General features: G+C 45.3%; 1 protein-coding gene across 1 annotated transcript in view; it reads right to left on the bottom strand.

The window, feature by feature from the left end:
- Nucleotides 1-15,197, bottom strand: part of eif2ak3 (eukaryotic translation initiation factor 2-alpha kinase 3) — a 33,526-nt gene that overhangs the window by 14,723 nt on the left and 3,606 nt on the right. Inside the window, exon 2 of the mRNA XM_073483385.1 lies at nt 7,814-7,943. Coding sequence (XP_073339486.1) covers nt 7,814-7,943 — 130 coding nt within the window. The remainder of the gene's footprint in view (nt 1-7,813; nt 7,944-15,197) is intronic.

Genomic DNA, 15,197 nt, shown 5'->3' with positions numbered 1-15,197 from the left:
TTCAGCTCAGACAGACAATCGTTCAAACACAAAAACACTTGCCCACACAGACAACACTGGCCCGACACACATCCACCCACACAGCAGCAGCTTTTAGCCCCCGCACACTTGGACTCAATCCACTGCAGGGCTTGGGACCATTACACAACTAAGAGGCTAAGTAATTAACCTGGATCCTTATAAAAGTGTGCATCCGTGGATAATGTGTGTGCGCGCTGTTAGGTGCTCGCTGTAGGGGGGGCAGCGAGCATGACATCATTGCAAAAACCTGAGCCTAATCCTGATTTAACCTCCTCAGCTTTAGCTCATCAGGGGGTGCGTGGACGACTGTGTAACAATGACTGAAGTGCTTGAAGAAAACAAAGACCGTCATCGAGAGTTTATTTGGATATCCACGTTGTGACTCACTTTTCAACAGTGACATAACGACAGTTTTGGACCCAATTAGCGAGTTGTTCGTCCTACTTTAATCATTAATGAAAACTTCCAAAAGTGACGGACACACGGAGCGGCCGGTCTCGAACCAGTGACCCGTCATTCACATTGATTTGGAAATCCTATCAGACTCTAAAAAAGGTCACAGCAGTTGCTTAGTGGTGGATTAAAAAAAAATGCCAGGAGGGGAGACATGTGTGGCAGAATGATTTACTACAGAGCACAGCCCGGAGCAGAGGTGATGTCATCTTTTTAGATTGGGAGGGGGCGGGGGTGGTTTGGAGACAAGATGAGGATAAATTTAGCAAGTGAAAGGAGGAGGGGTTAACAATCTGACCATCACATCACACCATGCTGGAATGGCTGAGGGGGTGCAAAGAGGTTTACAGCAGAGGGGAACTTATTAGAGCCGTGGATGAGTCATCCCGCTCCTGATGCCTTAATCCTTGTCTCTGATCCAGCCCGGTGTTCTGACACCATTTACCCCAGATCTCTTCCCTCAGCTGCTCGTCTTCTTCATCTGCTACAGACACTAATGATCCCATTCCACTGATTTCTACACTGACTGGTCTACACAACACTCAGCTCAGCATGAGGTGAAACTGAGGAAAAACAAACAGAAGTTGCCAAAAGTTATGTAAGAGTTTGTATTATCTATACACACCAATCAGCCACAACATCGAAATGCATCAACCTGGCCTCAAAATTCTGCAGATCTCAATCCGAGCAAGCATCCATTGGACACGCTGCAACCCACAGGACCCCCAGAGATGCCTTTACAGTTTCAGAGCAAAGTCTGATCCATGGTGGGGCCTCAATGGATCAGACTTTTTTCCTACCACCTACCACCTACCACCTACCACAGATGCTTGATCAGATTGGGATTTAAGGAAATTTGACGCCCTAAGCTCTTTATCACATACCATGGGTCATTTCCAAGTGGTTTCTGCTGTGTGGCTGGGGGGCCACTAAGCTCTGGGAGTGCCATTGCAAAGGGGGTGGGAGGTCGGGCTACTACGATGTTTGGGTGAGTGCTACTTGTCAAGTGGCATCCGCATGAATACCAGGATCCAAGGTTTCCCAGCACAACATTGCATTGTAACAAGATCCATCCAACCATCCATTTTCTTTTGCTTAACCAGGGTCAGGTCGCAGTGGTAGCAGGCTGAGCAGGGTATTCCAGACATCCCTCTCCCCAGCAACGCTTTCCAGCTCCTCCTGGGGGATCCTGATGCGTTCCTATGCCAGATGAGATACGCAATCCCTCCAGCAAGTTCAGGGTCTGCCCCGGGGTCTACCCTCAGTTTATCGTGCCTGGAAAACTTCCAGGAAGCATCCTAATCAGATTCTATATCACCTCAGCAGCGGCTCTACTCCTGGCTCCTTCCGAGCTCCTAACCCTAATTTCGGCCGCTCATATAGATTGCAAGTAAATAAATAAAGGATTCACTCCAGGTCACTCGTGCCCTAAAAGACATTGCCAATACTCACTTCCTCACACCAGATAATAACACACCGGTGTTTACGTCACCTGGCTGTTCAATCATTTTCTCCAGTGCAGTTTGAACAGGTGGTAAGTTATCACTTTCAGCACATTTCAGTAAATTATTAACCATCTCTCTGTTGGAACTAACTTCCTGGGGGCTTGACAACCATCACGTCTCGGCACAGCTTAGTTAGAATGGGTCCGTGGAGGTTTTTGTGGCATGTGGGATGACTCACTTTGACATATTGTGACAGCAAGCAAGTCTGTCTATATGGAAGCCATCAAGGAAGGAAGGCACTTAGGGCATAGTGATTAAAAACGGCTGAGACAAGATAAGACTGATGACTTCAAGGTACTCGGAGCTAAAGGACTTTACAGGATCGACTTTAATGGCCAGTGGTTGTTCCCTAAAATGACATCGCTTTAAAAAATATTAACTATATGCAAAAATCCAGACTTAAATTAACAAAAAATGTAGAAAACAGATGAGAAACTTTAGATTGATTTATGTAGAAGTGATGTTACTTCTACACTTAACCTCTTTCATCGTTCAATTATATGTTTTTGTTCGAGTTTATGTTTCCCCATCCACAAAACAGCTCGAAATGCTTTTATTTTGTGGTTTAGAAGAAGTGAAATCCTACAATCCTTTTTGCAGTGACACAGATTTTAGGACGTTGGCATCAGACCAGCATAACATTATCTTACATTACTCCTTTCCCACTAGATCCTGATATAATTCATGTCTGCTGGGTACATATACAAATCTCAGTCTTTTGAGTATCCATGCCATGAAGCTTTACAAAATTTCCTGCTAGCTATAGCTAAGAAAATGTATTCCATTAAAATGGAAATATGTTGCTCTGCCAATCAGAATTAAGCGATTTAAAAATGTGTAGCTGCTTAGTATTCGAACAACAAACAAGATGGGAGGAAATGGATGTATTTGTCTGAGATATAGTACAATATTATGATCCTAATTATAAAAAACACCCGACATCAAAGCAAATTAAAGGTATCCTTTGATGAACTGTGTATGAAATTATTATGAACTTCCCACCCCCACTCTGTTTTTTAATGTCTTTGTCTCGTCTGTTTTTATTCAACAGTCTTTGTTGTTTTTGAAAGGGATTTGTGTTACGTATTTGTGTTATGTACATGAAAACAAAACAAGAACAGGGCTTCGATATTGCATTTTTGTTTCAACTTTCATGGAATGATACAATTAAAGATTAAAAAGAGCCCATCACTTAAAAAAATAACCTAAATGATTTAAATACATAAAAACTGACTTCTCAGCATGAACGTGATCTCCTCGTGCCTCCATGAATCTATGAATTCGCAATGCTTATGAATCTTTAAAGAGCTTAAACTCAGACTCATTCAAGTCTTACCCACGCCTTCTTCTAAAAAAAACACCCCACTATCACTCTGATCCCAAAACCATTCAGTTATTTTGAGATATTCATCCGTTGCTGGAGGGAGCCTCCAGCGCACGTCTTAACTGTGTAAGGTCAAACGTAGATTCAGAGATTTGTTTTGCACTTGGTGGTGATAAATTATTCTTTGTTTGTGTTGCTTTATAAAATATTGTTTCTTAATTCTATTTCAGGAAAGCTGGAGCACTTGATGATTACTCGATAATGGTAATCATGTCAGTGTATTCCCCCCCTGGGAAATGTGGGGGTGGAGGTTCAGAGGGAGTGAGGTGGTGGTGTGTGTGTGGGGGGGGTTTGGTTTGTGTGTGTGTGTGTGTGTGTGAGCTCCTGCCGACGCTCCAGCAATCCTGTCAAACAGTGTCAGCTCTCACCCATCGCTCATGTGCCACTGTTGGCCCACAAGGCTAGCGCTCCACTTAAAGGCGGCAGACTGTGTGAGACCGAGTGCTGCTGCTGCTGCTGCTGCTGCTGCTGGTGGTTTGAGCGTAAGCACAAACACACAGAACAATAATCACAACAAAATCGCAGCGGCTGGAAGGAAAGAAATCGACTTTCTGCCAAAAAATATCGCCCGTCTGGCCCTTTTCCATTTCCTTCACCCGCGCTGGAAGAATTATTGCTTGTCACATTAGTCACAGCCGGGCGATCAATCGTCGGGCCATTGTGTAGTGATCAATCAAATTCTCCTCATTCATTCACGCTGCATGCCGGCAGAGGTGTGCGTGTATTGTCTATGCTGTGATGACATCATCTCTGGTCTGTGGCATTACCTCACCACCCCGATCACCCAACCTCCTCCCCCCTTCATCTTCATCCCCTTAACCCCGCCCTCCCTCCCCCCCAGCATGACTCACTCCACGCTGGCACAGGCTCCCTGGATGTAACCCCCCACACCACACACACACACACACACACACACACACACACACACACACACACACACACACACACACACACACACACACACACACACACACACACACACACACACACACACACACACACACACACACACACACACACACACACACACACACAGGCACCCTTCACCCCCCTCTAACATCCTCAAGCAACTCCTAGCTTTTTTAAAGTGATGGCTTCTTTTTCTGCAGACAATGCTGTTTGTGGCTCTGCTGTCCCTCGTTTCACTAAGGGGAAAAAAAAAAGAGAGACATAAACACACTCCGCAGGATGCAGCAGGTGACTGGCTGTTTCCTCCCCGGCGTGCCGAGGCCAGCCAATGGCACGGCAGCAGACCCCCCCCCAGCCCTCTAATCACCGAGCAGACTGGTGTCTCAGGGACCCGGCAAAGCACCAATGAAACCGTTGCTAAGCGCTCTGGAGGCGTTCGGGTGGCGTGGTGGGGGGGGTAGGAGACGAGTGGCAGCCCCCCCCCCCCCACATCACCAACATACACAACGGAAAGGCATCCCAGGTTACAGAGGGCAGAGAGGGCAAGGCTAGAGTTAAACTTACATAAAAGTACATGAACATAAAAAAAAAAACAACACACACACACACAAGCACACACTCCCGGGGATCATAACAAATGACGTCACAGCGAGTCACTGGGTTCGGAGCTGACAGGCATCTCTCCTCGTTCCGCTCTGTCAGCCAAATGAGAGCCAACAGGTGAAAACACACAGATAGAGGAGACCAACACACACACACACACACACACACACACACACACACACACACACACACACACACACACACACACACACACACACACACACACACACACACACACACACACACACACACACACACACACACACACCACAGAGAGTCAGCATCCTCTGTCACAACACGAGCACACTGGAGGATGACAGGAGGATGTTACATGTGTGTGTCTCTATGAATTGCTTGACACCTCTTGTGAAGTCTCACAGATGTTAAGAGACGGAAAACAAAGCGATGTCCTCAGAGACACTAAAGCAGCTGTGAGAAGTAGGGACACACATTTTTTACTATGTTCTCATAGTTTTGCTCTACTTCACTTTTAATTCAATATATTTGGAGTCACACCTTCTAGAGATACTGTTAGACCATGATTTTAAATAGTAGAGGTCTCCATCAAAATGTATTTAATCCAGTTTAATCCAGAAGCAAGTTTAGAAAAATAGAGAATATATTTCTGAGCAAATGTCCGACGGAGTAAAGAATTCTGATATATCGGGTTGATATACATAATATGTTTTGCGATGATCCCTCAAATGTGGTTATCAAGCACTTGTGACGAAGATATGTAACAGTTACAGTTCAAGAATAAACTTTATGGTCCAAAATAACATCAGTGCTCTGAACTTACTGGGAATTTAATCATTTAAAATGACCCCAATCATCTTTTTTTGCACAGAAACTGGTCCAGCTCTACTTTGGATTAAGATTATTACAGTTAAGAGTCATTATACTTTTGATACAGTTCAGTACAGTATGTGTACACTTACTTACACTCAAAGATCGGGTTTGTCCAGAAAGGTATCGACGCTTTTAGTTTGTGTATACGAGTATGTGTTGATCTAAGTTGAGAGAATGCAAAGATGGGTGGATCTTTGAAGTCAACAAGAAAAACACTTTCTCTAACGACCTTTTTAAAAGATTTTTTCAAAGCAATTCGTAAGTATGTTGAAGTCTTTCATCTGACCGTATAGAATCAAGTTATTCATGCCTTCAGTTGAAGGATATCACCAAAAACAGCAGTTCCTATATAACGAGCGTGTTATCTTTTAATTCAGCATCGCGGGGTGCGACTTTATATTCAAGGTCAAATTTACATTCTGATACATTCAGTGGAGAAGCTATATAACTGCGCTCCCACAGTCTAGACCGGAGAAACTAACAGTGCTTCGAGGAACCTTTAGGGGATCTCCTCCACATTATAACCTCGGAGGAGCCGAGGTGAAAAAAAAACAAGGGTTCATGAATTCTGATTTTCTAATTCTCAAACACAGCAGAAACCATGTGAGATCGAGAAGCACGTGTTAGAAGTTTTTTCTTTTTTTTTTTCCACTCCAGCAGCTGATTTCAGTGATTAGTTCCCTCCTTTCTAATTGTAGGTTTCAGTGAACCTCTCAAGACGTCGCAGGCTGAATGGCACACACACTTGAGAAAACACTTCACACACTTATACGGGAGGATCTTAAACACTTGAATGAGATTCTTCTACCCTGAAGTTTCTATATTTGATAGTTGAATATCAGCTGAAAGAGCTTGTTTCTTTTTTATTTCATTTGTACTTCCCGGAGTAGACCTGTCAGTCAAAACAGTTTGGGTTGGCTTTTAATCCAAGTTACCCACCAACCAACTTTTGTTCTGTAAAGCCTGACCTGTCAAAATGTGTTAGCTCTCGTGAACTGGTTCTAGGTTGCTTTTTTCTTGTTATCCTCGCCTAATAAAGCAGAAATGCATTTATGTGACAGAGCCAGAGAGTTCATTATACTCAAACGTGCCTTAGCATCACCAGAAGACTAATATTAAACTGATCTCAGCAGCCACCCAGACCCTTGTTAGTATGTGAGGCTTTTTCCCCGAGGCGAAACTCTTGCAGACACCGAGCGAGTCCAGATCAAAGCGAAACCACGAGCGCGTCTCTAGCATGTATCTGGGAGAGCAGCGCTCCGGTCTCGCTCTGGGCTACACTTCACTTTCAGCATGTCGGTGTGGGCGGTGTAAGCTTCTGTATACATGTACAGACGAGGGTCTTGCTGCGCTCGTATGTGTAAACCACCACAGTCAACAAAGAGCTAATCCTCCAGGCGGCACAGCTACTCTCAGATATATGTGGGGGTGTACAGTATGTCTGCTGTGTTCTGTGTTTGTGTGTACATGAGATGAATGTAAGCAAAAGCTAGCCCTCGGTTGGCTGTTCAAAGTGCACCGAGTTCAATTATTGGTCTCCCTGTCTGCAGAGGGAACGCCAGAAGGGACAGGCTTTTGTTTGAGGCAAAGACTCAGATGAGACTGCATCCTTAACCCTCACCCTGTCGGGTCAGGACTGAGGAAATTGACTTTTTCATCTCCTGGTAGATTGTAATCAGCTGAACAACATCTGTTAACCTATTTAATTGGCTGTCGTTGACTGTTAATTGTAATTTTTTTTATCTAGATCAACATTTTTCCATGTGTGCCTCTTCATTGTTGATTGATCCATCTATTATTTACTTGATTAATTGATTAGTTGTAGTATTCAGTAGTCCCAAAGTCCAACATGACGGCCTCAAATGTCTTGTTTTGTCCACAACCTGACGATATTCAGTTTACTGCCACAGAAGTGGATCACTTCATCATCATTTTGACTTTTCTCCCCCCTAAAGTCAGTGATGAATTTAATGGTTGACAGCTAATCGATTAATTGTTGCAGCTCCATTCGATAATAGGTAGGTTTCACCCCCCCCCCCCCCCCCAATTAAAATGAATAAAGGAAAAGGAAACATAGGTGTTGGTGTACCTCAGGTTTGCTGAGGCTGGAGGACACCAGGCACCCTGAGCCGACATCTAGGTCCCACTGCTTCCTGCCCTGGTTGTGAGGATCCAGAGCCGAGATCCGCCCATCCAGGGTACTGATGATCACAAGAGACCTGTGGACGGACAACAAACACTTCAGCACACTCACTAATAAGATAAGTAGACGCCTATTGCAGCTTTACATACGCTCTGTTCAGCCCTGGCTGGCACCGATATTTGCAAGACTTCCCTGCACTTGTTAGTGCAGAAGACAAAGCTACACCGGCGCTGTCCTTTAACGCCATCCTCCCAGCGGGGGTTTGAGTTTAACAGCATCACAGACAAGACACTAAAGGGTGAAGAATTGTTCAGCGGCGGTGCAGATGTTGTCTCGCTCTCTTTAATCCTCAGTCCTTGTTTGCAATCAGGGTGACCTTCAACTGCAGCCAACAGCACACCTGTGCCACAACAAACCCCTCCTGTCAGCTTGTTCGGGTGGCATGTTGATTAAAGACGGGACCAGACCAGAGGATTATTAAAATCTGAACATCCCAGACAGGGCGTCTCATTTCCATAGAGAAAAAAACACAATATGAACATGTGAGATTGTGAGTTCCCGGTTGTTAGCAAACCAAGACGGGAATCCACTTAGATCATGTATGTTGCATTTAGCACAGCAAAGGCACCTGTGCTGGATAAGGACTGTAAACTCTGCTGAAAGAGCCAGAAGTGAGTGAACTATATTCACAGTGCTACTTTTCACCTTTTTTGTATCACTTCTATCAGAATCTCACAAAGAAAGCCCCCCTAAATCACCTGGGACTGAATTTAAGATAAGTCTTCAAAACAAAATCGCTCCTTTTCCTTTCTTACGAGTACTGAAACTAATTTGCTTTTCTTTGTAACAACAAACTTCATCATTATCCTCTTTACTTCAGGGGAGACAGGAGACTCTGGTGCACTCAGGTATGAGACGTACACACCGTCGACGCTCTGAAAACAGATGGTAACAGCGACTGTTAAGAGCACACAGGGGGATTTGATATGCCTACTTTTCTCAGGGCTTAAAACTGTTATTACCACCATAAAATTAAGCCCTTTTACATGTAAGAGCTCCAATAAATGTTTTTACATGTCGACAAAGACCGTCTTTTATTCAGAGCCGATGGATTTGTAACATTTCTGATTAGTCTCGGCTCTCCGACGCTGGCAGAAAAATTAGCGCTCACAGATATTGGCTTGACTGCCCACGATGACAGCTCAGAGACAAACCATATCAGCGCTGTTAAGACAACAACCAAAAAAACCCTTCAGAGACTGGTGTAACTCCGCTGTCACAGATCTGTGAGTTAAAGCACAACTGGGGATGAAAGCCCCCGTTGGATATAACGAAAGATTGTCGGGCAAAATTTACTTTGATTCCTCAAAAACTGTTTTTCAGGATTCCAAAATACAAAGATTTAAATACCGAATACGCCTATTGTTGACGCATTTTCCACATATTTCATTCAGCGGCATTGTTGACAGAGACACAGTGAGCAGCTAAAAATAAGACGCAGGAGGGGAAATAAGATGCAGGGGGGTGAGAGTGTTTTCCCTTAGATGATGTATGGGCTCAGGATTTCTCACAGCACCGGTGCGCTTCACCTCTGAGAATTCGTTTTTTTTTATTATTACTGAGATGAAGCTACTGAAACTCTAACAAAAGTTATCTTGATGAGGGTTTTCTCTATCAGTAGTAAAGTACAAGTTTTACAAATGAATGTGCCCACACAGCAAGATCCCTCACCGGGTTCTTCTCTGTTTCGTCTAGTAACTCCAGGCTAAAACTGTCTGATTTGAATTAATCGAGACATCCGGCCCCACCCTTTCGCCTCACTCTTAAGCTTCTGCCGCATTGCTTGTCAATCCCGTCCTGAGCTCTGGCAGGGGCCACCTTCTGACTATTGATTTGTATCTGTCAAGAGGAGCCGCTGTCAACGTGGCTTTTAGCTTTATTTAACCAGCGAGGGTCGGCTGAGAACGCATGCAGTCTCTGAGCGCCCCCACCGCCACACAGCTGGGACCCAACCTGCTTCCCTCTGTTGGCCACGGGGGCATATGGAGTTTTTTACTGCCTCCCTCGAGGGCAACTAGACCGCAGTTACAGAGGGAAGAGACAGTGTTACACTTGTTCACTTTCCCAGCGCAGGCTGAGAAAATAAAGAAAAGGACTCGTCATCATCCATCATTTTTATTTCCATGCACTGCGACAGTTGTCAGCTAACCTGAGTGTGTTTAATGCTGGCATCACCTGCGCTATCCATCTCTCAGACTGAGCAGGTGAACTGCTATTGACAAGCTATAATCCCTTATTGATTTCACCTATCGAACACTCTTCAGTCATGAAGGGGAAGGAGCATGTTCAAGGATGTTAAAGCCTTAGGAAAACTAAGAGATGGATTGTTTCGGAGGCTGCAAATCAATACTAGGAAGGTTTTTCTTATGTTTCTCTGTAGTTACTGGCACATTCACAGGGAGTTACAACTGCTGCTCTGGGCCAGCTAGTTGCTACAGCTCAACTAGAGCTGGAGGTTTGCATAAAAATGCAAATAGGATCACTTAACAGTAATGAGCCATGTGTCTTTCAGCCCCATCAAAGCCAAGATTATCTCCCAAAAAATCTGCTCCGAGCATCACCAGCCACGCCACCAGCGCTGAAGTGTAGAGTACTAAGAAAAACATTGTTTTTCCACACAGCCACCAATAAAAACAGAGCGCCAAAGCCCGCTCTCACCCTCTCGATTGGCTGCCAGACTCTGCCAAAAATATTAGGCTGATTGGTTGTTGCTAAGCAGTCGGCTCTCTGAGAGGGTGGAAGCTTTGGCGGCCCTCGCTCAGGCGGCCCCGCCCCCTCCAAGTCATGCTGTGAATGTAGAAGTGAGGACGAAGTCACTGAGAGCATCGAGTTCAACTTCAGAGATGGAAAAGAGGGTGAGCAAGAGATAGAAGAATTTCATTCTGAGGGGGGGATCAAAGGCTTTTGTGGACTCTTTGTACTCCAGATAAAGGATGAGGAGGAGTGGAGTGGGGGGTTGGGACGGGGGGCACTTAACTCTACAACTTAGGTACCATGATGGTAATGGAGAAGACGAGCAGCGGAGGAGTGGAGTATGAAAACAGCACTAAACTCAACAATAAAAACAACTCGCACAAAACAAACAGCCCTATCATTTAGAACTCGGGGCAATTTATTTTCCACGTCTGAGCCCCGAGACGCCGCCGCTCTGCTCGTCACCAAAGGGATAACATGCAGCCTGTGGGGCTGATGCTGCTGCTGCTGCTGCTGCTGCAGCCGATGTGACAGATGCAGGCAGCGGAGACACTGATGAAGACGTTGGAATTGAGGATGAAGACGGAGAAAGAGGAAGAGTAGTAAGGCTGCCAGCAGACTGAGGGTTGTTAGTGTCCTCGCCTGTAATGCTGTCAAAGTGTCATAATAGTGCAGAGAGCTTCTTCAATCACAAAGCGTATGGCAGAGCAGGGAGCCAATTAGCCTCCCCTCTCACCAGACTCTCAGCTCCTCAGAGACTCTCAGCCTCAGTCTGCACACACCGGCAAAACCGAGCTGCTGGTAAACACACTCCATTGAGAGAAACAACCAGGATGTTTACACAGGCCGAGTCTCCAAGGAGCGGGAGCCGCGGAGATGGACCAATCGCAACACACTGCTACTTGGCCGCAGCCAATGGAAGCAGTGTTTTTCGACTCTCTGAGCCAATGCGCGGGCAGCTCTGCAGACTCGGAGCGAATGGCAGGGCAGGACTGCCTGTAACCATGCAACAGCGAGCAGCCTGAATGCACGCTGGAGTGTGGAGTTCTGCTGCCGCGCAGCTGCCACTCAGCCTGCCGCGCAGCCACCGAGAGGCAGAACAAAAATACGAGAGCATGGGGAGCACGTGGGGAGAAAGTTATGGATGCAGCTCGGAGCGGGCCGCACCCAGCACCAGCAGCTGCACCAGCAGGAGGGGAGAAGAGCGACGAGCGCATTCCTTTAAACCGTGCACATTCTGACAGATAACGCCTGGGATGATTTAAACATTTCATTTGATATTATTTATTCAGAGTCTGAATTAATATTTTACACATATGTGAAAAGGAAAACAAAACATGTAATTGTGGTTACAGTGACAACAAACACTTAAGAGCCTCTTTAAGTCTTTGAATTGTGCTAATCCCATTATTCAATAGAGGATATTTTAAGGCTTAAGGAGCTGCAGGCAGTTAGTTCAACACAGCATGAAACAGGAACCTGGTCTTTTCTTCAGCAAACATGAATTTGCCTCACAATACGTAATATAAGACCAGATTTAAAGTTGACAACAGAAAACAAACCATCTGTCTGGTGTCACTGACATGGCAGTAATGTGCCACTAAGCCTAAACAGACATTAATAAACACAGGTGACATAACAGCTGCACGTAAACACATTTTCATTTGACGGGAAGGTTTATATAACTGTCCTCCAGACCTGCTAAATAAACAAGCGATCACTTTTTAATGTCTTTGTCACGACAGCCGCAGCCTGACAGACCTTCGATGTGCAGTCAGCTTTAAAAATCGACCTCGCATCCATCAGGGTCACTGCAGCACGGAGCAAAGGGTGTGGTTTTATAAAAAAAAAAAAAAAAAAACTTCTGGTACTAGCATAAAAAACACACACACCATTTAAAAGCCATCACCCTCTCCCTCTCTCTCTCTCTCTCTCCCTCTCTCTCTCTCAGCTCACACGTGGTAAAATCCAAACTCTATGGCGCCACGCTCCTGCAGGCTGATTGGCCGGGCCGCAGCTCCCATCCGAGGATCTGATTCGTTGTTGCTAAGCAGTGAGGAGCCATCGAGAGTGAAAACAAGACAGCGTGGTCCTGATAACTACCAGCTAACTCCTTGTTTTCATCCTCCACTCCCTCCCCATCCTTCCCCTCACACTCTCTCTCTCCCAGTATCCCACCTTTCTGCCTCTGCCCCACCCATACTGCAGTGCTGCAGGATGGGTCCTGCCGACTTACCGAAATAGCCACTGACCTAATAAATTCACTCATCCTGATAATCAGATACGAAGCCACACTTGTTTAGCAGTCACATTTATAAAGAACTAGTTACTATTTCAGTCGCCACACACACGGTTATGAAACATTTATGAAAAACATCACGTCAGAGGCGCTTCCACAACCCAGACAAGAGTTCACCGGGTGCGGAGGAGAGTCAGGAAGTTACGAGAGGTCATCGCATCCCAGCGTCAACAACCGAGGGTCTGTTTTTTTAGGGCAACTTCTGCACACTGAACAATCAGATTATTACAGAAAGCAATAATGTGAGAAATATTTGAATAAAATAGCACCAGACATGATTTAAAATTAAAAAAAACATGCTTATATAAGGAAAAGACGATGAGGATGTAATGGGTTCAAAGAGATTATATAAGCTTGTTTGAAGTGACACTGAGTTCAGCAGCTGGAGTTTTTTTACATTGAGACCTCTTCAGTGTAAAAAAAAAACAAGTGCTGCACACGGTCTGAGTTTCAAGAACCGATTTTTTGAGTGCTCAATTAAAACTTCCCAGAGGGAGTTCAATCATCTTCATCTTGACCTGTTATTCTGGGGACAGTTTCTATTAATAAAACCCACAACATCTCCCTGGTTACAGAGCAGACTAGTGAAACAAAGTGAGAATGAAAAAAAAAAAAAAAACAACAAGGAAATGAACTCTCCCCTCCCAAAAAAAAAATTCCACTCCTCCTCCTCCTTCTCCTCCTTCTCCTCCTCCTCCTCCTCCTCCATCTTTACCTAACTATATCCAGACCCATGCGGCCAACTCAAATTCTGAGCACTAGCCCGTCTCTCCGACGCAATTGGCCGACAAGTCGCCCGGCTTGGCCGATTGGCTGTTGCTAAGCAGTAGGCTGGTGGGAGCCAGCCGGCGAGCGCGGCGGCCCAGAAGAGCTGTTGCCGCTACAGGGCCCTGAGGGGGGTGTGGAGGGGGGGTACGGAGGGTAAGAGGGGTGGGAGTCGGTGGGGGGAGCAGGTTCAAACAAAGCTGCTGTCCTCTCTCCTCTCACCTCCAAGTGCTCCCTAAGGTGATGGAGGCCCCGGTGGAGCGGTCGCTGGCGGAGACATCAAAACCGTCACATACATGATTCACACACACACACAAGAGCCTTCATATAGATGCACGGAGACGGATGTAAACACCGAGTCTCCAGAGTAGAGTTTGTAACCTATAGACGGCAGCGTTAAAAGGTGAGGTGACAGCCGTCAAGCCGACGACGACGGCAGCTCTCGTCACAAACTGAAGGCCGGATCAAAGCGTACATCTAGAATATTTATAGATTACAGGATGGAGGGGCGGAGGAGGGGAAAATGAAAACAACTGACAGAAACTTAAAAATGTTCACATCTGAAGCTGTCCGTGTGAAATGTTTTCAAGAGTGTGTGTTTGAAGTGCTCCACTCCAACAGCTAATTTGGAAGAAAATAAAATAAAAAGGGCTTTACTGGAGGTCCGTTCTCTTTAAAACACAAAGAGATCCGGGCTGTGAGAGGCATAATGTCGTCAACAAAGCTCTGAAGTTGTCTTCAAAAGTAGAATAAGTGGTCATGAACAAGGTCATGATTCTTCTTTTCCTTTATTTTATTCACAGCTCTGTAAAGTTGTTCCTCCAGCCACAATGATTCAGGGTGTGTTAGCGTTTATCATTGTCACAGGGTGGCACTTATTATCACAGGAGCTGGCCTGTTTGACTTGGAAAACAGCGTCAGCCGCAGGTAACGCCTTGAAAAGGTCACAGGAGGAGGCGGCGATATGTTTTCAACAAGCTGACCCAAATAATGCCGGAGGACTACTTTCCAAAAAAACGTGGCCGGTTTTACCGTCTCACACCTTCTCACCGCATGGTTTCCTCTCCATGTTCACTGTCATTACTTCTAATGTTTACAATCTCTATTTTTTTCCTCCCGTTGCAAATGTATTTTTTGACATTTACGAAGTCCTTTTCGTTTAAATTGGCCCGTTTGAAAGGGAAACGCACCTAAATCTAATCCACCGCTCGTGACACTTTCTAAAGTTCAACCCACAATTCCCCTGACAGATGGAAGGATGGAAACAAAGCATACAGTATATACTCAAGGGGTGACATTAGAAAGTGTAGGATGAGAGAGAGCGTAAAGAGCGAGAGACAAAGAGAATCAATGCAAAGGAGACGCGGACTTCAACAACAGACGTGCAGACAGAGGCAGACGGGGTGTGATGGGAGATCTTAGCGTGTTTTTGACACTTGAAAAACAGAAAACTTTTCCTCAAGTTCATTATTTTCTCACTTCAGAAAAAAATCTGTCATGTTTTACAATTGG

This window comes from Pagrus major, chromosome 16 (genome assembly GCF_040436345.1).
Source record: "Pagrus major chromosome 16, Pma_NU_1.0".
Classification (NCBI taxonomy): domain Eukaryota; kingdom Metazoa; phylum Chordata; class Actinopteri; order Spariformes; family Sparidae; genus Pagrus; species Pagrus major.
Note: the sequence above shows the minus strand (reverse complement) of the source record. Positions and strands in the feature narration are given on the sequence as shown.